This window comes from Crocodylus siamensis, chromosome 11, assembly GCF_052110815.1.
Source record: "Crocodylus siamensis isolate JL-2025a chromosome 11, ASM5211081v1, whole genome shotgun sequence".
Lineage (NCBI taxonomy): Eukaryota > Metazoa > Chordata > Crocodylia > Crocodylidae > Crocodylus > Crocodylus siamensis.
This window is the reverse complement of record NC_143405.1, coordinates 28,582,239-28,605,297: the sequence shown is the minus strand read 5'-3', so window position 1 is coordinate 28,605,297 and position 23,059 is coordinate 28,582,239. Positions and strand designations below refer to the sequence as shown.

Below are 23,059 nucleotides of genomic sequence, written 5' to 3'. Positions count from 1 at the left end.
CTGTTGCCCTGTTATATTCTAGGAAGTTTCATACAGTACCTCTGTGAAAGAGCTCTTCAGCCAATCCAGCTGTGATCCCATTGATTTCCTGCAAAGAACAAATCACTATGATTAAGTAAAAATATTTACTGTTCCTTCAAATGTTTTAATACCAGAAATCTCCTTTTCCTGCTAAGGCACCAGATCTTTAGAAATGTCTTTCAAAACCCTGAACACTTCAACCATGATTAGACCCTTAACAGATGTTTTAAAATATTAAAGACACTTTGAGGAAATAACCTGCAATAATACTATTGTAGTTATCAAAACAAAGTAGAACGAGCACTAAACAACAATTAAATATGCACATGGTTAGCTAAATAAGTTTAACAGAGAATGAACACAAGAGATGTTAGTAGGGGTGAACTGATAAAGATTTTCTTGGCCACTACCAACAGCCGATTATTCAGCCAGGCATACTGGGTGATACTGATCTAATAGTGCTTATAGGAGCACAGCCAGGCAGTGTGGAGAGCAGCTCCCTGCAGGTAAGTCCATGGAAGTGAAGGGGCATGGTGGAGAGTGGCATGGGGGTGCAGACTGAAGCCCCCACAGGGAGGGAGGGAGCGAGGCAGAGGCAGGGGCTAGGGGTGCTGCCTAGCCAGGGTGGGCAATGGGACCCTAGGACTGGGGCAGGAAATGGGATGAAGCCACAGGTAGCTCATCGAGAGGATCAGCATCCTGGTGCTTAAAAATTGCGGTGGGGGTGCTTGAACTAAAGCTTGTCAAATAAGCTTATTTAAAGTGCCGCCACCACCATTTTTAAGTGCAAGGATGCTTTAGGAGTGGAGTCAAGGAAGGCAGAGGCAGGCTACCCACAGTGGGCTCAGGGCTTTCTGCCTTGTTGCCTTTGCCCTGGGAGCCACACATGGACTATGCTGCGTACCCCACCCACCCGACAAGAAGAGGCACAACTTGCTGCCTACCAGCGCTGGGTGGGCAGGGGACATGTGGCCAGCGCACAGCTCCCAGGGCAAAAACAGAAGGGCGGAGAGCCCCGAGCCCACAGTGGGCAGCCCACATCTGCCCAGCAAAAAAATATGAGGGGGCCACATGCCCCCCTTCCCTCCTCTAGGGGTGTGTGGGGAGCTGCTCCCCCCTCCCCCGGATGAGATGCCTATGGCTCCATCCTACTCCCTGCCCCGGCCCGAGGTCCCATTTACCGCCTTGGATGGGCAGCACCCCCAACCCCAGCATCACTCTCTCCTTCACCATGGGGGACTCAATCTTTCCATGCCCCTTCCCCTCCACAGACTTACCTGCAAGTCACTGCTCTCCACACTGCCCAGCTGTACTCATGGCCATGTGCATGCTGCAGCTGCATGCATGCACGCAGCATCCAGGAGGCCCAGCCAAAAGGCATATTTTATTTATCAGTACATTATCGGGTACAACAGTCAAAAAAACCCGATAGCTGATAATGTTAATTTTCCTTTTATCAGTGCCAATTCAATGTGGCACCAATATATCGGTGCACCTATAGACATCAGATTGAACATTGCCATGAAGTATTATTAGCACTGTTTGAAAACAACTTCATTCCTGAAACAAAAGCAAGTAATCAGTCTTAGACCTTAAAGTATCAGATGACCCTGATTATAAGACAACCCCCCAAAATCAGACTTTATATATGGAAAAAGTATAAATTGTTATTTACACAGATTTATAAATGTATATAATTTCCAAGTATAAAACTGGAAATATTGGAGGGATGCCATAAATTTGTCCTTCCACTGCTATAACAGGGAAAATACATCTTGGGAGTCAGGCAGCCCCTTTGCTCTCTGCTTTCCCCCAACTTTATCCCTTGACAGTCCATTTCCCCTCCCCTTACTGGCAGACCCTGCTCTCCCTAAGCACATGGAATTGAGGAGCAAATCTGAAAACAATGATCTTGAAATTAGACATGGCTATAGGAATTTGCATATAGTACACACACACACACACACACACACACACACTTAATTGCAAGGGCCAAATCAGTTCCAAATTCACTTGGGCAAATCCCAAGAAGCAAGTTTCAAATTTCAACTGAGCAGAGCTCAACCATTAAAGTCTGTGTGGTTCTACCATTGAGCAAGTATCCTGCCATACAGATCCATTTGTCTGGGACTTCAAATACTCTCCAAATCCATGAGAGGCATCTTATGCGCAAGGCCCAGGCCCCATAGTCTCACTTGCTCTTAGTCACAAGGTCAAAGAGCAAGCCAACCCAACACAGCTGTAGCAACCTGCTTATAGTACCCATGCACTTAGTTCATCCAGAATTGATGTGTTTTTTCTTTTTTTTTTAACTTCTACAAGTTTTAGCACTGGTGTTTGATAAACACACTTTTGAACAGCACTTTGGCACTCATTTATATTTAGTACAAGCTTTTTTATTATCTTTTTCAAGGCCAAATTAACTTCAAATTTAACTGGACAAAGCCCAGTAGCCAAGTTCCAAGTCAACTGAGCAGAGCTCAATTATCAAGTCTATCTGATTTTACCATCCAGCAAGTGTCCTCCCAATCAAACCCATCCATTTGGAGCTTTGGATACTCCCCAGATCCAGACAGGCATCCTACATGCAACCCGCAGGCCTGGAGGCTTTGGGGTTCAGATGCCTCCAGCCATGCTTAACCAAAAGGCTGAGAACAAATTATACATATCAGCCCAAAGCCATCATGAATTACCACATAGTCCATTGGACTGGACCCCACCAGTCAACAGCGTTTCATAGTTTCATAGTTTGTAGGGTCGGAAGGGACCTGAGCAGATCATCTAGTCCGACCCCCTGCCATGGCAGGAAAGAATACTGGGGTCAAATGACCCCAGCAAGATGTTCATCTAAACTCCTCTTAAACACCCCCAGGGTAGGAGCCAGCACCACTTCTCTTGGAAGTTGGTTCCAGACCCTAGCCACCCTGACTGTGAAGTAGTGCCTCCTGATATCTAAACCTACCCTCTGCCAGCTTGTGACCGTTATTCCTGGTCACTCCCAACAATGCTCAGGGGAACAGGGACTTCCCCAATGCCTGCTGATCCCCCCTGACGAGTTTGTAACAGGCCACTAGATCCCCCCTCAGCCTTCTCTTGTGGAGGCTGAACAGGTTCAGGTCCCGTAGCCTCTCCTCGTAGGGCCTGCCCTGCTGCCCCCTGATCATGTGAGTGACCCTCCTCTGGACCCTCTCCATGCTGTCCACATCCCTCTTGAAGTGCGGCGCCCAGAACTGGACGCAGTACTCCAACTGTGGCCTGACCAGTGCCGCAGAGAGGGGGAGGATCACCTCCTTGGACCTGCCTGAGATGCATCTGTGGATGCATGACAAGGTACAGTTGGCCTTCCTTACTGCCTCTCCACACTGCCGGCCCATGTTCATCTTGGAGTCAATGATGACCCCCAGATCCCTTTCCGCCTCTGTGCTGACAAGAGGGGAGTTCCCCAACCTGTAGGTATGGTGCCGGTTGTTCCTCCCGAGGTGCATCACCTTGCACTTGTCTGATTTTCATAGACATTAGGGTTGGAAGAGACCTCGGGAGATCATCGAGTCCAGCCCCCTGCCCAAAGGGCAGGAAGTCAGCTGGGTTCATAGGATCCCAGCAAGATAAGCATCCAATTTACTCTTGAAGGTGTTCAATGTAGGTGCTTGAACCACCTCCGCTGGCAGACTGTTCCAGACCTTGGGGGCTCGGACAGTAAAGAAATTCTTCCTTATGTCCAGCCTGAAACGGTCTTGCAGGAGTTTGTGACCGTTCGATCTTGTCATCCCTTGGGGCGCTCTGGTGAACAGACGTTCCCCCAGATCCTGGTGGTCACCGCTGATAAACTTATAGGTCTGTGTTGAAACCCATCCTATTCTCGTCCGCCCACCCTTGTAACCTGTCTAGGTCTGATTGTAGTCTGTTGCATCCTTCCAATGTTCCCACGTCCCCCCACATCTTAGTGTCATCAGCAAATTTGAACAGGGTGCTTTTTACCCCCTCATCCAAATCACTGATGAAGGTGTTGAACAGTGTGGGCCCGAGGACAGAGCCCTGCGGAACCCCACTGCCCACGTCCTTCCAGGTTGAGAAGGACCCACCCACTACCACCCTCTGGGTGCGGCCCTCCACCCAGTTGGCGACCCATTTGACTGTGTGGGTGTCTACACCACAGCCCCCCAGTTTCTTAATGAGAACGGGGTGAGAGACAGTGTCAAAAGCCTTCCGGAACTCCAGGAAGACTATGTCCACTGCTACCCCTGCATCTAATGATCTGGTGATCTGATCGTAAAAGGCCACCAGGTTGGTCTGACAGGACCTGCCACTGATGAACCCGTGTTGGTTGCCCCTAAGCATGCAGTCCCCTGCTGGCCCCTCCTGGATGTGTGCCAGCATAATTTTCTCGAACAGCTTGCCTAGGATCGAGGTGAGACTAACCGGCCTATAGTTTCCCGGGTCCTCCTTCCTGCCTTTTTTGAAGATGGGGACCATGTTGGCCCTCTTCCAGTCCTCCGGTACCTCACCTCAAGCCATGGTGACCCCCCACAGCTCAGCACCGCTCAGTCTGTGTGTGTACTCCAGATGCCCTTCTCACAGGATTCAATTGCTAATTAGTCCCTCACTCATGACTGGAACTGGGTGTTCTTATCACAAATTCTGGGATGCTCCAAATATTTATAGGCAGCTGAGGTGCAGGACAACCTAGCCTGGCTTCATCTCATGGAGGGTGGGACCACACTAGTCATGTGCCAGGCGGGACCACACTAGTCATGTGCCAGGCTGAGAGAGGGCACAACAGATGTGCTCTGGGTGAAGTGTCTGGAGCCCTATTTCATGATGTTTGCCAGGTATTTAAGGCTGGTGAAGAATTAGGAAGGAGCAACTTGCCATGGTCACACAGGAAGCTTGTGTACAATCAAACCAAAAAAAAAAGTTTTCCCTCAACTACCAAGACAAGCTACTCTGTATATTTATAGTGTTTGAAACCATTTTAACTTAATGCAGGATGCAAACAGGTGAATTTGCTCAAAACTGTACACCAATAGTGATAAGACAGAATAAACCCTCTAATATGAAACAAACCCTCTATTACAGGGGTCAGCAGCCTACGGAACAGATCCAGCCTGCTGAGTTGAACCACTGCATCCAACCCATGGATGTAGGGCTTTGATGACATGGCATTTGACAGGAGGGGCCTCTCCCCATGCTGCAGCAGGGAGAAGTGGCAGTAGTGGGAGCTTCTCCTGACCTGCAGCAGGAAGAAGCAGCGGTGGCACTTTTCCCTGTGCTGCAGCAGCAGGGGCTGGGTCCTAGTACCCACCCATCTCAAAGCTGAGCTGGATCATTCCAGCCTGTAGCCTGAAAAAGTTTGCCAACCACTGCTCTATTACTTACCCAAATAGAGCTTTCCAAACTCATCAGTGCTTTTTCTAATTACATGATGTAATAAGAATTTTTTTCTTCAGTCATTTAAGCTTGATCACTTTTCTTAATGGATTAAATGCAACTCTGCTTCCACAACCATAAAAAGCCACTCAGCACCTCCCAATCCCAAAGAAATTTATTACTTTTCCTTCCTGTTTCAATCATGAGTGCATATTCCTTTTAATGTCTGCCTTCTCTGTTACAAAACAACTACTGTGCAACTTGAAGTCTAATGACACATGAAACCAGCTGGCCTTGCCTCTTCCAAGCAGCTTGTGGTCTTGAGTTTACTTGCATGTTTCTTTCCTTTTCTATCACTGTGAATTTTTCTAACACAACATAGTAATAGTTTTTAGGGCTGTGCAAAATTTCGCTGGCTGTTTCATTTCAGTTTTATTTCACTGATGTTTTGACTCATTTCAAGCTGGAAACAGTGAAATCAAAGCAAAACGAAGAGCTTTGAAACAGCCTCAAAACGAAACAAGGGCAGTCAAAATATTTCAAGTTTCAATACATTTCAAGTTTTGAAGATGAAGCTGGGCTTGTCTGCAAGGAAACAAAGTAACAAGAGGGAAGGGGAAAGCAGGGGCAAGGATTGCTCTGATATTGACTGAGACTGTTTGGCTGCCTGAGACGCTGCTAGTGCTACTGTGCTGCTTACTAAGTTATTACCTGTTGTCATTTAAAGTGGTGGACCAGGCTGAGGCTGCAGGGGAGCAGGCCTTACTGGGGCATACTACTGTGTCATGTAGAGGCCCCAGCATCAGTGACAGTGTACCTTAACACACACACACACACACGTTTTGTTTATCAGCACCTTGTGATGCAGTTTCCCAGGAGCAGAGTCATTACTCTTCCCTTTCTTAAAGACAGGTACCACGTTAGCCCTCTTCCACTTGCTCAGGAACACTCCTGAGTTCCACAACTCTTCAAACAGTCTTGCCAAATGCATTGCAATGAGTTTGGCCAGTTCTTTTAGGATTCTTGGATGCAGGTCGTCTGGCCCAGCAAACCTGAAAACATCCAAATGTTCTAGGAGTACTTTCATCTGTTCAGGACTGATTTTATGTGGACTGCGGTCTTCCCTGTATTCTCTGGGCCTCTGGACAGGTGACAAGTTCCTGTATGATTTCAAGAATACTGATGCGAAGTAGGCATTTAGGAGCTCTGCCTTTTCCCAAAGATCAACTGTGAGCTGCCCCTCCACATTCAGCAGGGATCCAACAGTAGAGCTTGATTTTTTCTTGCTCTCTATATACCTACAGAAGGACTTTTTGTTGTCTTTTAATTTGGCTGCCAGCTTCACCTCTACACATGCCTTGGCCTTCCTTGTCTCATACCTGCAGACCCTAGCTGTATGAGTGTTCTCCTCTCTGGATACTGAACTGTTTTTCCATTGCATGTATACTTTTTCCTTTTTAAGAAGTTCCCTAAAGTCCCCATTGAGCCAAGCTGGTCTCTTGGCCCTTTTCCCTCTTTTTGACTGTGTGGGGATGGCCTCTTTTTGTGCAGTGGAATTGTCTCCTTAAGGAAGCACCACCATTCCCGATTTCCCAAATCGTCCAGTCGCTGGTTGCGAAGGGCCTTTCTAACTAGACTCCCGAGTTTACCAAAGTCTACCCTTCTGAAATCTAGGACTTCTGTACTGCTGGCAGAATTCCCAGCCTTTCCATGGATGGTGAATCTGAACAGATCATGTTCACTATCACCCAGAGTACCTCTAATCTTCAGGTCACCTACCATGTCTTCCCCTTTGGGCAGCACCAAGTCCAGAGTGGCTTTACCCCAGTCAATCCCTCCACAGCCTGTTTCAAGAAGAGGTTGTTTATAGCTGCTGAGGGGTTGGCTGACATACTGGAGCTGGCTGAATGGTCTTCCCAACAGATGTCAGAGTAGTTGAAGTTACCTATGACTTCAGTCTTTAGTGCTGGCTGCCTCGGTCAGTTCCCTGGAGAATGCCTGGCCACTCTCCTCTTCTTGGTAGGAGGCCTATAGTAGACTCCCACCGTCGGGTCCCCTTTTCCTAAGCCCCCTCATATCTTGACCCAGAGGGTTTCAAGGGACCTCCCCGTACAGTCAAACATGACCTGCAGGGAAGGGTATTGCTCTTTCACATAGAGGGCCACCCCTCCACCCTTCTTCCCAACATGGTCCTTCCTATAGAGCCTATAGCCCTCAGTGTCCACTGCCCAATGATATGTATAGTCCCACCAGATCTCCATCAACCCAATGACATCAAATTCCTCATCTGCCAGGAGTGCCAGTTTGTCTTGTTTACTGCCCATGTTTCAGGCATTCCCATAAAGACAGCTGAGTTCACCCCTAGTCTTCTCAGGTTCTCTGTCCCTCTGCAAGCGTCTCAGGGCATTGGTACTCATGTGGATGTCCCTTATGTGAATACCCTCCCCTGGGTCATCTTGGCCAGAGGATTTATGCCTGGCAGTGGAATTTACGCCCTCTCCCCTGGACTTGCCTAGTTTAAAGCCCTCTTCTGAAAGTCAGCAATTCTCATAGAGAAGAGCTACTTCCCTCTGCCCATGAGGTGGATACCATCTCTTGCATACAGACCAGTACTGTTGAACTACATACCAAGGTTGAGGAATCCAAAACCAACAAGATGACACCATCTCTGAAGCTTCCGGCTGACTTCTTTGATGCTTTCCTCCCTCCACCAACCACAGCCTCTAACTGGGAAGACTGAGAAGACCACCTGGGCTCCTAGTTCCTTCAGCTTCGCCCCCATGGTCTTGTACTCGCTCATGACTCTCCCAGCATTGTTTCTCACTGTGTCATTGGTACCCACATGGACAAGGAGCATGGCGTAGGGGTCCATAGGGCGGATCAGCTTTGGGATCTTTGCTGTTACATCATGAATCCTGGACCCTGGAAAGCAGCAGACCTCTCAAGCAAAGGGGTCTGGACAACAGATAGCACATTCTGTTCCCCGCAGCATGGAGTCTCCCACAACAATCACCCTTTGGTGTTTCTTTGATGGGGGCAGCTGTTCCTGTCTTGTCCTCAGTGTGCAGGACACAGATGCCTCATCCATCGATGCTGTTAGGGCTGCACAGCTGTTGTGTAGGGCTATTGGTAGAGCAGCTGATGCATGTCCTGGCTTTGGGCCTGGTGTGACCAAATGCCACTCTTAATCATTACAGGCATCTTGCTGAAGCTTGCTCTTCCTGGTCTCTGTGGCATCCTTCTCCAGCTGCAAGGCCTGGCAGAAAGCATCGATTGTCCTCCTTGTGTTCCCTGATGGTTTACAGTCTGCTCACCTCCTCCTGGAGTTCCCTCACCCAGCCCTCCACAGTCTCCACCAGTTAGCACATCTCACAAGTGGGAGTGCCTGTACCCCAGGTCCCAGGCTCCAGCAGACATGCCAGGCAGCATCCGCAGCCTGGAGTCAAGGGCTCCATCTACATGGAGGCTGGGACCATGGACTCCATCTGGGTAAAAACCCCTGAAGTACCAGGAGCAGGAGGTTCAACCAGATCAGGAAGCCTCGGGATGCAGTGCATTCCCATCACCATAGTGCTGGGTGGGGGGCCCTGTTCACACGGCTCCTAGGTGCTTGTTTGAGTAGGAGACCAGATGGGTATTATTACCTCCACATGGCCTTCTCCAGCAGCTGATGCTGTTGCTGTGGCCTGGCAGACAAGCTCGAGTAGCTTCCTGGAGGAGGGTCCACTGGCTTCCCGGCTTCTCAAACAGTTGGAGGATTTCCTGGGTCCCCGGGTGTCCCCTGGACAATGCGGGGGAGCGGGGAGGAGGGCTGATCCCTTGACCCCTTTACCTGAGTTCCAGCATCAGAGGTCTGTCTCACAGCGTGGGGGGCTTTAGCTGTCCAGGGGCATAACAGGGGTTGAAAGCCTGCTGGTGGCCAAAGCACCCTACTGCGCTAACTCATGTGCCAGGACCAGAGTGCAACTGTCTGCGTAGCCCCCTGGGGGCTGGGCTAAGTAGGGGCTGGGGGGTGGCCATGACCCTCCTCGACTGCACTCAGCTGCCCTCTGCCATTATTTATAGCTATCCACCGCCGTCCACCACTTACCTCCTGGTTCTGCGCCAGGGGTTCTTTAGCTCTTGGGGACACAGGGGGCTTCCGCCTGTGCACCTCCTCCAGAGAGCTGGTCCCAACAATTAAACCAGCTGTGGATTCATTCAGGGCACCTGAGTATCCTCCAAACAGTGCCTCATTTCAAAGGCACAGTTCATACTATCAACTAATACAGCCTCTACTTTAACAGGGATAGTGCCAGGGACATCACTGGTAAATCTCATTCCATGAGCTCAACGCTTTATATCATCCAAACCCTACAAAGAAAGAGATTCTAGACCTGTTTTGTTTAAACATAAAAAGTGCCAAAACACTCAAAATAGTGTGAAAACGTCACCAGATTCTTAGTTTGAATCTGTGAAGAAAGGAGCAAGAAAGTAAAATGAACAGATGCTTACAAAATACTTACATATAGATGAAAATGTAAGAAGCATGATAATACTTTGGGTGCAGCCATAGGGAACTTGATCAAAAGTGTTTGTAGGTAAATTTCTAATTCCTTCTGTCTTTTTTCCACCAAGCTTTTAGAATTTTTCCCAATAATTTTCTTGGGAGGCAACAGGTTTTTATCTGTTTTCTTTTCTGAAACAAGCTGAAAAAAACCCAAGGATATTAGAGTTAGCACTCAAAATAAGTATTACTTTTTGAGCTTGCAGTAGTAACAGAACATATTAAGAGATTTATCTTTTTTTTCTGTAAATTCCTGGTAAAACTGCAACTACTCAAGTAAGTTTGGCTACTACTCATGTTTTTGGTGAAAGACTATATGAACATTAGAACAACAAAAGATTTAACAAAATTAAAATGTTGGTAGTCAGTGCCTGAAAACTTTTGAACCCCATCCTCTCCCTTTACCAGCAGAGCTCACATATACCAATGACTAATATAAATATTTAAATAAACAAGTCCTATGGAAAACCAAATGGCTACTGGTGAGCTCAAGTCTGCATGTCTAAGACTCATTTATATATTGCTCTATCACTGTTTTAAATCACTACAGGTTAATAGGTGCAAGAAATAACTATTCAACAATTGCCTGTTAAGGACAATAGTCTGAAAAACACCGGCAGAGACAGTCCATCTAAGAGTGGAATACAATGGGGCCTATTATATTACCCAGGCAGAGAGAATAACATTTTTCAGGGCATTCTACCCTGTCACTTTCACTAGAACTACATGGCAAAGCCCAAATAGTAATTTTTTGTTTTGCTTTTTTAAAGAGGGAGGAAAGGAAGCAGCTTCAGCAATTTTGTTCCTCAAAGCATAGCTTGACAAGCTATTCAAGATGTATTGCGAGAGCTCAAAGACAAGATCATTATCTTTTAATGATCTTTACCTTTTCATGTAGGTCGTGGAAGTCACTGTAACGATGTTTCACTGTCCACTGATGACTTCCAACACTGACTTGAATAATATATACCTAAAGAAAACAAAAAGCAAAGCAGGGTGGATAAAAATCAATTATTTTTTTAATTTAAAAAAGTCAGATTTTTTAATCAGATTTTCTTGATATATTCATTTTTTGCTAAGATGCTTTTTAAAAAAAAGTATACCTATATATAGTTTTAATTTAAAATATGTTAAAGCTCAAATTTATCATCATAACATAGATATTGTAACTTCTATTTATATACTGTTTGAGACAATATATTCATCACTGTGATGTTCAGTTCTACTTATCAAATTGTGGATTTGTGTCTCCAGAGGCAACATCCTTGTTAACAGCAGTATATAGAGATGAGACATAACAGACCTGATTATCTACCCATCAGTCCTGTCATCTCTCTGCAAGTTTATGTACAGAGTCAAGTCCTTACCTTTCTCTAAAAGTGCAAAGTTTCAAGAAGTTAAATGAATGAAGGATATCAAACAACAAGAATGCACTTTTTGTAGGAAACAACAATTAAATTGAGGCTTCCTGACCAGTGATTTAAATTGATTTGATTTAAATCAAATTCACTCTAGAGCAAAATAAGGTATTGGGGAAGTATTAATTTTAAAAAATATATTACCATGCAATGTTAATGTAACAACATAAAATGATCTTGTATTAACAATGGCATGTTTATATTAAATGTGATTTAAAACAATGATTCTCCACTTTTTTAAACTCAAGGAACCCCTCAAAAATGCAGCTCTTCATTTTAGTTTGTTGTTTTCACTACAGTAAGAGAGTGGAGCAATTCTTCTGTTGAAAAGAACTCTGAAAGACCACAATCAGTGAGGATGTTCTTAACACTATGAAGTTCCATTGGAAATTAAGGCTGCGCGAAATTTTGCCAGCTGTTTCATTTTGACGCTGTTTCAACTCATTTTGAGCTCAAAAAAGCAAAATCGAATGAAGCGAAGGGCTTCCAAACAGCTTCAAAACAAAACAAGGGCAATTGAAACATTTCAAAAGTTTCGAAACGTTTCAAGTTTCGAAGCTGAAGCAAGCTGGGCTTGCCTGCAGGGAAACAGAAAGTAAGAGAAGTACTTCATCAACCTCCTAGGTACAGAGACTCATGGATTCAACACAGACATTGGAATTGTGACACGTTACAACCTGCCGGACATCTGACTCCTCAGCTACCTTTCCACTTTTACCTGCGCTGCTACATCCCCCTTCCCCACCCCCAACCCCAACCCCAGCCTGTCCCTGACCTCCTAATGCCTCCATTTCCATTTTAACTGACTGGCTTTCTTGCCTGCATTGCATGCCAGCCTCTGGCTTGTTTACTATTCCTTCCATCCAGGAACAGCACACACACCAATTGCAGGTGCTTCCTCAGCATGACAAATGGTTTTTCAACCTGAAACCTTGCTGAGATACATTTCTGTAACTATTCAGTCAGTCTGTTAAAAAATACCAGATTAGATTGACCCAAGGAACCTTGTCTACCAGTGCCATGTCCTTAGACCAACACCCTTGCACCTGTCCCCAGTCAGCTGACCAGTAGGACACAGGGCCCTGGGCACATCTAAGCCCCTGGGCTGGGGGTGGCAGAGAGAGTTCTCTGGCAGCTGCTGGAGAAGAAGCTCCTGCAGGAGAGGAAAGGCTCTGTGACAGTTTGACTGCCTAAGATGCTGCTGGTGCTATTGTGCCGCTTGCTAAGTTATTATTACCTGCTGTTATGTAAAGTGGTGGACTGGACTGAGGCTGTAGGGGAGGAGGAAGACTCATTGGGGCACATTACCGTATTGTATAGAGGCCCCAGCACCAGTGAGTGTGCACCTTAACACACCCACACACGTCACAAGTTTTGCTTGTCAGCAGCTTGAGGTGCAGTTTCCCAGAAACCCTTCCACCTATCTCCTAGAAAATTGGCAGGCTTCATGCCCTCAGAAGGGGCTACCATCTTGGCTGTTTTCATCCAAAGACGCCAACAAATGACAGAGTTATAGGACGTTTTGTGCTTCCCCATTATAGCCTATGGGTGAAATGTCAAAACAGCAAAACAGTTTCAACAAAACAAAACAGAACAATGCTTTCAAAATTAAACAAAACTCTAAATGAAACATTGTCCTGTCAAAACGGAAGTTGAAATGAAATGGTGCTGTTTCGTAAAGCCTTATTTGAAAACTCTGGTTTATCTTACAAATCATGCTTGTACATCTAACGTGCCAACACTGAGCAACACCCCACAGCACTCTTGAAAGGATCTCAAGGCAAGTCAGGGTGCCCAACCCTAGTTGAGAATCACTGGTAAAAAAAATAATCAAAACCGGTATCTGAGTTTACTTAACTAATATGGTGGTTGTGCAATAGAGAATACAATCTCAGTTACCAGGGTAGTACAAACAGAGGCACAACTGATTTTCATATGAAACCATCTATAATTTATCTGTATGATTTAAAGGTGAACTGCACAGATGACCTCGAAATTCCATTTTTTTTCCTCCCCAAAAATTTAAGCTAACATCTGCCTGACCATTTAAGTGGGTACTCTGAAACATCTGGCATAAATCTAAAGTTAGCACTTGTCTTTCAGATCTACCAAATGTATGTCAGGTAACAACTTAAAATTCCATGTGTTAAGCGTTTACAGCCACCACCAACACCACAGAACTCTGGAACTCACAAAAGCTATGTTTCTTTTGAAATTATTTCTGGTGCCCTCAAATGGAATGAAACTTTGACAAAACAAATAATGGGATAATTCAAGATCCAGCGAACACTGTGAGAAAGCTTCATAGCTAATGCAGCGCTGAATAAGGACCACAACAAAACTGGGGACTGCAGAAAATACCCTGGTGTCATAAACATATTTTGAAAATGTCTATGTATTATGAAACTTGAGATGTTCATTTAAGGAAGGAGCCACAAAGTTACTACATGTTTTTTATGGAAAAAAAATTGGTGACTTATTCCTCATTTTATCACACCATTAAATACTTGAACATATCGTCAGGTTGCAACTTTAAATGGTGATTAACTGGTTAATCTCATCTTAAGTGCAATGTGTGGCAGGGGTCATAGGCATAGATAGCTATGGCTAGATCATACGCTACCAGTGGCTGCCCAACCTCTTCTTGAACAACTCCAGTGATGGAGTCCACAACTTCCCTAGGCAGTCTATTTCACTGTCTCACTGTTTTAATAGTGAAGAAGTTTATCCAAATATCCAATCAAAACTTACTTTGCTGCAACTTCAAGGTCACTGGTCTGTGTCCTAACTCTCTTCAGGAAAAGAGACAAAGGTGTTCCCCTTCTTCTTTATGGCAGCCCTTCAATTATTTAAAGACCCATGTCTCCTCTTAACACCTTTTCAGCAAACTGAACATGCCTAGCTCCTACATCTCCACATATGATTTGTCTTCCAAGACCTTTATCACTGCCTCTGAATCCTCTCTGACTTCTCCACATTCTTTTTAAAATGTGAAGCCCCAAACTGCACACTATACTCTAGATAAGGCCCAACCAGTGCTGACTAGAGAGGCACCACCGTCTCCCATACCTTGTACCTAATGTTTCTATTGATGCGCTCTAAAACTGCATTTGTCTTTTGTGCAGCTGCATCACGCTGCGCTCATGTTGAGTGTGGGATCTACCAAGACTCCCACATTCTTCTCCATAGCACTGCCATCCACCCAGATGCCATTCATTTTATATTTGGATTTTGATTATTCTTCCCAAGTGAAGCACCTGGCATTTGTCAGCACTGAATTTCATTCCGTTAGCTTCAACCTTGCTTTCCAATTTATCAAAACACTTCTGAATTGTGTTTCCCCAATTGACCTCCAATGTGTTCAAAATCCTTTCCATTTTTGTGTCATTTGAAGACTTGCTCAAAAAGCTTTATATGCCAACAACCAAACCATTAATAAACAAGTTGAACAACACTGTGCCCAGCACAGACTCCTGTGGGACTCCAATCAAAGCCTCTTGCTGTTCTGACTTGGATTCATTTATAATTACCCTTTGCTTCTGGCTATTAAGCAAGTTGTCCATCCACCTAATAGTAGCTTTGTCCAGCCCACCTTTCTCCAACTGGTTTATGAAAAGGCCACGTGGGGCCTTATCAAAAGCATTCCTGAAGTCCAGTTGATTCCCTTCATCCACCCAAGTAGTTACGGTCAACAAAGAAGATCAAGAGTGACACAGTTTTTACCTTTGTAAATCAATGACGGGTACCTGAAATCAGCCTTTCCTCCTCCCAATGCTTGTAAATGGCCTTTCTTATGATATGGTCCAGTAATTTCTTAGGTATTGAGGAGAGGTTAACTGGTCGGTAGTTCTCGGGTCCTCCTTTTTGCCTTTTTTAAAGAGGGGTACTACTTTGGTCCTTTTCCAGTCCAATGACACCTGACCCATCTCTCTCAGCTTTGTAAAGATCACTGCCACAGGATTCAAGATATCTTCTGCTAGTTCTTATAGCAGGCTGGGATAGTTACGTAGTTTGTAGGGTCAGAAGGGACCTAAGCAGATCATCAAGTCCTACTCCCTGCCATGGCAGGAAAGAGCACTGGGGTCAAACGACTCCAGCAAGGTGTTCATCTAGCCTCCTCTTAAAGACCTCCAGGGTAGGAGCCAGCACCACTTTGCTTGGAAGTTGGTTCCAGATCCTAGCCGTCCTGACAGTGAAGAAGCACCTCCTGATGTCTAGCCTGAATCTCCCCTCTGCCAGCTTGTGACCGTTATTTCTAGTGACTCCTGGTAGTGCTCAGGGGAACAGGGACTCCCCCATTGCCTGCTGGTCCCCTCTGACTAGTTTGTAACAGGCCACTAGATCCCCCCTCAGCCTTCTCTTGTGGAGGCTGAACAGGTTCAGGTCCCATAGCCTCTCCTCGTAGGGCCTGCCCTGCTGCCCCCTGATCATGCGAGTGGCCCTCCTCTGGACCCTCTCCATGCTGTCCACATCCCTCTTGAAGTGCGGCGCCCAGAACTGGACACAATACTCCAGCTACGGCCTGACCAATGTCATATAGAGGAGGCAGATCACCTCCTTGGACCTGCCTGAGATGCATCTGTGGATGCATGACAAGGTACGGTTGGCCTTCCTGACTGCATCCCCACACTGTCGGCCCATGTTCATTTTAGCATCAATAATGACTCCGAGATACTTTTCTGCCTCTGCACTGACGAGAAGGGAGTTCCCCAACCTGTAGGTATGGTGCCAGTTGTTCCTCCCTAGGTGCAGTACCTTGCATTTGTCAATGTTGAAACCCATCCTGTTGTCATCCGCCCACCCTGGTAGCCTGTCTAGGTGCGATTGTGGCCTATTCCTTCCTTCTAGTGTGCCCACGTCCCCCCACATCTTAGTGTGGCCTGCAAATTTGAACAGGGTGCTTTTTACCCCCTTGTCCAAGTCGCTGATGAAGATGTTGAACAGTGTGGGCCCAGGACCAAGCGAGCCCTGGGGAACCCCACTGCACACATCCCTCCAGGTTGAAAAAGACCCATTCACTACCACCCTCTGGGTGCGGCCCTCCAGCCAGTTAGTGACCCATTTGACTGTGTAGGTGTCAACGCCACAGTCCCCTAGTTTTTTTAATGAGAATGGGGTGAGAGACAGTGTTGAAGGCCTTCCTAAAGTCCAGGATGAGGGATGAACCTCATCAAGCTCTGCTTACTTCATTTAATTCATTCAGACCCATCCAAACCTCTCTGAGAGTCTCTCTTGTTTTTCATCCCTCAGCCTATCCCCTTCCTTATTCAAATAATCCTTATTAGGCATCTGGCAAGAGCTTAATTTTTTCATGATGACTGAAATGAAGAGCTACTGATTAGCACTGCCTTCTTTGCATTGTTAGGAGCTCCCTCTGTCTTGCTAAAATAGCTGACCCACAGCTTCTTTAACCCTCCTTTGCTGAAGGATTATAACACCTTTCTTATTGTCTTTAACCTTTCTTGCCAGGTGCAGCTCATTCTTTCTCTTTGCCTTCCTGATTTTGTCTACCTCTCCTACATACGCAACCTGGGTACTATTTCTTTTATTTGGCTCAAAAAAAAATCGCCAATTTTTTGCTCTATACTGCATAACCCCATGACAGGCCAGCCCCAGGAAGCAGAATAAATTTGCATATGAAAAACATTCTTTAGCAAAGCTCAAAGCTCCTGGCCAAGGCCAAGGTCAACTTGTACAGCTGGAGAAGGCTCTGCATTTAGGAGTATTCCCCTAAGGGCTGTGGATGGGACTGGTTAACAGGATCTGGGAGCACCCCCAGGCGGAGTGAGGGCTTAAGGAAGGTCCAGGGAGAAACCCGTACTGGACCTTCTCAGGGACTGATTAGGGGGTTGTGAGAGGCATTCCCTGTAAGGCAATCTACAAGAAGCAAACTTGCCAAAAATCAACTTGCAAAAGCTGCAGCCAGAGCAGCTGAGACTCCAGAGCAGCAAGTTGCAAGACGAGAAACAAACAGAGCAGCAATGGCTGCATCCAGAGCAACTGAGACTCCTGCATAGCAGGTTGCAAGCAGAGCAGCCAGGAACTGGCCCTGAAGAGAAAAAGAAAACTCTAAATTCTTCTACAATCCAGCCTTGAATTACAGTTCTGATCCATTAGTTGCAGTTGGCTCAATGGTGACTTCTTGCAGCCACTGCCTTGCAATGAGATGGAAAGGAGAAGCTCCAGGGATATGCTGCAACAGTGGCAAGGTTCAACTGCCCCAAAGGAATGATCCTCCCGTCACATCCTCAACAACTATGGGACAACCACAAGGAGAATCTGGCACAGGATATCTTGCATTGGGCACAAGTGCAAAATCCAAACCTTGAACTGGACTACAGTGATATCATCTTCAATCAAGCTCTCATTATCATTGAGGTCAAGATCAAGGCTTTGGGTGCCTCTGACCTCAAAACTTGTGGTCTTCCTGACCCACAATGAGACAACGATAATGAGCTGATAAATGAAATTTTGAGAGAGACTAACTACAACACTGACCAGCTTAATAAATACATACAGGATAATAAGCCAAGTCTGGTCCCAGACCAAAGAGAAGCCTTCAACAAGATTACTCAAGCAGTTTTCAATGGGAGTCGTGGCATCTTCTTTCTGGATGCTCCAGGTGGAACTGGGAAAACTTTTCTCCTCATTTTCTTTTGGCCAAAATCTGGCAGACAAACAGGACTGCCCTGGCAGTGGCATCATCAGGCATTGCTACCACACTGTTGACAGGAGGAAGAACAGCTCACTCAGCCTTCAAGCTGCCCTTAAATCTGGCAAGTGCAGAGGCACCAACCTGCAACATTGCCAGGGGTACTGGCAAAGCAAATGTCCAGCAGGAGTACCAGCTCATTGTCTGGGATGAGTGCACAGTGTCTCACAAAGCTGCCTTAGAGACTCTTGATTGCACCCTCCAAGATCTTCGACATAATGACAAAACAATGGGAGGAATGACTGTATTGTTGGCTGGGAATTTTCAACAGACACTGCCAGTCATTTCACATGGAACCAAAGCTGATGAACTCCAGGCCTGCCTCAAAGCTTCATACATATGGAAAAACATTCAGTGACTCAGCCTTATGACCAACATGCGAGTGCATCTAACACAGGGTTAGACAATTATTTTGGGTGGAGGGCTGCTTACTGAGTTTTGGCATTCCACTGAGGGCCGCATGACAGGCAGCCAGGGGCAGATAAATATTAATTTTCTAAATTTTTTAGGGGTGCTGCAGGCCAGATAGAATGGCCTGGCAGGCCGCATCTGGCCCACGGGCCTCATTTTGCCCACCTCTGATCTAACAGGTGACGCATCTGCTGGAGAGTTTGCTGCAAGCCTGCTCAAACTGGGAAATGGGGCCATGGTATCTGAGAATCAAGATGGAACTCTCTCAATGAACGACATTGGGAAAACAGTCACAACACTTCAAGAACTGAAAGAGGCAGTTTTTCCAAATGTCACGCATCGCTTTCATGACCACAAGTGGCTATGCCAAAGAGCCATCCTGGCACAAAAAAATGATGCGGTCAATACCATAAACAAAGACCTTCTCTCTCAATTGCCTAGCACTGTGCAAAAATACAAGTCCGTGGACACTGTCCCAGACACCAGTGAGGCAGTCAACTACCCAACAGAATTTCTCAACTCTCTCGAACCACCAGGTGGGCCTTCACACAATCTGGAGCTCAAGACTGGTGCACTCATCATTCTTCCCAGGAATCTGGACCCACCAACACTCTGCAGTGGAGCACGACTGGCTGTCAACAAGCTCATGCCACATGTCACTGAAGCCACCATCATGACTGGCCATGCAGCGGAACAGGATGTCTTCATTCCATGCATTCCATTCATTCCCTCTGACCTGCCGATTCAATTTAAATGGCTCCAGTTCCCCATCCACCTCAGTTTTGCCATGAGCATCAACAAGGAACAGGTACAATCACTCAAAGTTGATGGCCTCAACCTGTGAAGCCCATGCTTTCCTCATGCCCAACTCTATGTTGGCTGTTCCAGAGTTGGCAATGGCAAAAACCTTTTCATCTTGGCACCATATGACAAAACATGCAACATTGTCTATCCTGAAGCTCTACACCAGGCTTGCCCGACATACAGCCTGCAGGCCATCACGCACCCCGCCAAGCTGTTTTCTGAGGCCCATGGTGCTGTGATGGGAAATGAAAGTAAACACTGTTTACTTTCATTCCCACCCCTTGTCCCTCCCCCAGCACCTCAGCAGTTTCCTAATGGCTGCTGAAGGGCTGGGGAAGGGACAAGGTTCCCACATGCACCGCATCAGCTCCACATTGCCAACGCGGTGCGTGTGGGAAGAGGAGTAGCCGTGTGCCGCTCAGGACAGGATGAGCCCAGCTGGACCTGCAGGGGCTCAGCCCCACTTTCCCCCTACATCCACCAGTCAGGTCCGAGTGGCACAGCAGCACAGACACAGCCACGTAGCAGCTCCCTGCTGGTCGGTGCAACAGGGCCCGCAGGGAGCAAGGAGCCGCCAATGGTTCATGGGAAGGAAGGGGGGATCCTGTTGAGGGAAAGTGTGTGGCTGGGTGTCTGTCTGCATCTGCTTGTGTCTGCACACATCTGTGCATGTATGCGCATGCATCTGCATGTGCATGCATGTCTGCTTGTGTCTGTATGCATCTGCGTGTATTTATGTGCGTGCATCTCTGTGGCCACATCTGTACATGTGTGCGTGCATGCATCTGTGTCTATGTGCATCTGTTTGTCTCTGTGTGTGTGCACATCTGTGTGCAAGTCTGTGCACCTGTATGTGTGTGTGCATGCACATATCTGTTTATTGCAGGGAGAATGTGCTTGTGTCTGTATCCATGTGCACAGAGTGAGCAAGTAGACTGCATGCCCATCTGCATATGTGTGCACATCTGTGTGTTTGTTCATGGCAGGGAGAGTGTGTGTTCACGTGCCGAGAGTCAGAGTAGAGTGCGTGTGTGTGTGTGTGGCCATAGCGGGGGAGGGGAGGCAGGGGGCAGAGAGAAGAGGGGACCCAGCCCAGCAGGGTCCACCCAGCCTCCCCTGAGCCTCTCCCTCTCCCTGCAGGTGAGCTCCCATGGGGGGAAGGAGCCTCCAATTTTGTGTTTGCCTGGGCCCCAGTACACTTTCATCTGCTGAACACTGATATCACAACCAATTTGATATATGTTCACTCCAAAAATAATTTTAAGCACTACCTCTAAGCTCACCTGCCAATTTGTGCTTTTACAATTAAAGTTTTCCATTTAAAATTTTTAAAAACTGTTCCCTTCTTGCTGTGCAAAAGGTTGCAAACTAATCTGAAAATGCATTATTGTTGTTTTTTCAGAGAAGTAATTAACCAAGGTGTATTCTTATGTCAGGCAGAAGGCACGACAGGATAACACCTTAAAGACTAAGTCTTTCAGAAAAGCATAAGCTTCTGTAGGTGACAGCCTACTTCATCAAATGCCTTTCTGATGAGTTAGTAATAGATCTTCCTGACCTAACTTAATTCATTTGAGAAGTCAAACAGAAGTCTAAATATCAGCTGCAACAACACATTTTCAGAAAGAAGTGACCTTTTTAACTTGACTGTCCCTCAATCTCTTAAAAATATAAAAGCAGCTAATGTGGGTAGAAGAAGGAAAAGTTTGTGAAAGACACTGATGAATTCCAAGAGAAGGGATTGTTCCAGTCACAGCAAACTAAACTAGGAGACGCACAATGTTTTTGTCTATGAAACAGGCTAATTTGCTGCAGACATTATCTATGAACAGTCTATAAAACAATCTTTAAAAAGAACTCTCTCAAAAACAGACCAATTAACTGTTTACAAAATTAGGCAAGAAGATCCTGCGTATCAACTCACTTCAAATCCTCCCCAAAGTCGTTTTGGTCAATACTTCAATATTTTGTGTTAAAACCCTTAATAAACACCCTCCCAAAACATCTCGCTTCACTTGGAGAAAAGAAGCCAAGAGAGTTTCAGTCTAGCTCCACTTTAAAAGCACTCTTCTTCACTCTGAAAAGGTGGCCGCGGTCCGGGCGGCCGCGGTCACTGCCCTGCCCCGCGTGGCCGGGCGCGGCAGGAAGGGCCTCGTCTCGTCTCGTCTCGTGTGGTCTCTGCCCGGCATCCAACCGCTGGCCTGACGACGCCCGTGCCCGCGGCTCAGCGCGCCGGCGCCTGCTGACACCGACTCCCGGCGGCTCCCGACCCCAAGGTGGAGCAAGCCATGTCCCAACGACGCTGATCGTGCCGCATTCGCAGCCCTGCGCCCCCCGCGAGTGCCGCTGGGACGACCCCGAGGGCGCCGGAGCGCCCCGGCCCCTCTCCCCGCACCTGCGCCGCTGGACCCCGCGGGCCGTTCTCGGTCCCGGCCCGCCCTGCCCTCCTCCCGCAGGATCGCGGCCGCTCCCCGGCCCGCCAGCGACCCCAGACCCTGCCCCGAGGCCCCGCCGGCTCCTCACCGTGTAGTTCTCCACCAGCTCGGAGCCGATGACTCGGGCCTCTTTGGGCGGCTCCTCGGCCTCCTCCGCGGGCCGCGCCGCCTCCATCGTCCCGCAGCGCCCCGGGCCGGCTACGCGTACGGGCCTCCGCCTCGGCTGCCTCTGCTCGGCCCGGCACCCCCAGGCGGCGCCCGCTGCGCCGCCGCCGCCGCCGCCGGCGCCATCTTGGCCCGTACGGCCCGCCTCCCCTGCCCGCTGTAGGCGGCGGCCGCCCAACCCGCTGCAACTTTATTGGGAGCGCGGGCGGGGCGCTGGCCGCAGCGCGGGGCGGGGCTTGTCCCTCGGGTGAGCGGCTGCGCCCAGTGGCAGGAACATCCGTGCGCGAAGGGCGGAGGCTTCGACGCCTGCCTTCCCCTGCTGACTTGTCTTTAAAATGCTGGTTACGCAGAGGGAGAAGAGTGGCTGTGGGTGGCTGCTCAGTGGTTGATACGGGATATATAGCTCTATCAAAAAAAGAAGCTGAGATAAAGAAGTTTTGGGAAATGTGTTAAAATCAGCAGGTTCCCTTTCCCCTCTTTGGGTACTTCTGATTAACAGACCAGTCCAAAGCCCCAAATGAGGTTGCTTTGAATTAGAGAAAGACAACCCTTCTTGGGCCCCCAGCACCTCTCAGAGCTGTGTGTAGTGATTCCCTAGTTAAGATAGGCTTCTCGAAGGTGTCATTTTGATCACGCTACATGCTGTGGTTTTGTATGAAACAGCCGTAGCACAAACTTCCTGTAAACTGTCTTGCAGTAATTGCATGGAGAAGTAGGAGGGGGATTTGGAAGTGCACACCCACTCGCAAGGGTAAGAATCTCTTTACTGCCTTGGAAGCTGTCCTCTGTGACCAGTTCTTCTGACTCTGCAAGAATCCCTAGTTTACTTTTTGAAAATCAGGTCATCTGACTTTTGCAGGCAAGCGTGCATGAAGAATTGCAGTTTTAGGCACTATTTGCTGAAAGTCATTTTGCCCCCTGTCTTCTGCCCAAGGGTTGCTCTCCAAAGCCTGTTGCTCTCCTTATCACTGACAGCTGCAGCCTGAGTCTCTGAACACCCCCTCGCTCCCCCACTGGGGGCAGGGCAGTGCAGCCTGGCACAGCCGAAGGTGACCCTGGGGGTAGCAATGCAATGGTGGGGCTTGGGTGTACAATCAGCAGTGCAAGGGGGATGGCCTATATGCAGTTGGGGGGGGGGCCTGTAGCTTGCATTGATGCATCCCATTAAGTGCTTGGGCCC

At 47.5% G+C, this 23,059-nt stretch overlaps 1 protein-coding gene across 2 annotated transcripts in view; it reads right to left on the bottom strand.

Annotated features, from left to right (window-relative positions):
- Nucleotides 1-22,020, bottom strand: part of NISCH (nischarin) — a 66,932-nt gene extending 44,912 nt beyond the window's left edge. Inside the window, exons 1-4 of one of the 2 annotated variants that reach the window (XR_016438435.1) lie at nucleotides 21,803-22,020; nucleotides 10,821-10,904; nucleotides 9,894-10,076; nucleotides 40-88 (exon numbers count right to left, since the gene is read on the bottom strand). Coding sequence is in view for 1 of the 2 variants with exons in the window: in XM_090021418.1 (XP_089877544.1) it covers nucleotides 40-88; nucleotides 9,894-10,076; nucleotides 10,821-10,904; nucleotides 21,803-21,889 (403 nt within the window). In the remaining variant the exon portion in view is untranslated. The remainder of the gene's footprint in view (nucleotides 1-39; nucleotides 89-9,893; nucleotides 10,077-10,820; nucleotides 10,905-21,802) is intronic. The other variant, XM_090021418.1, reaches the window with a different exon arrangement.
- Between the last annotated feature and the right edge of the window lie 1,039 nt (nucleotides 22,021-23,059).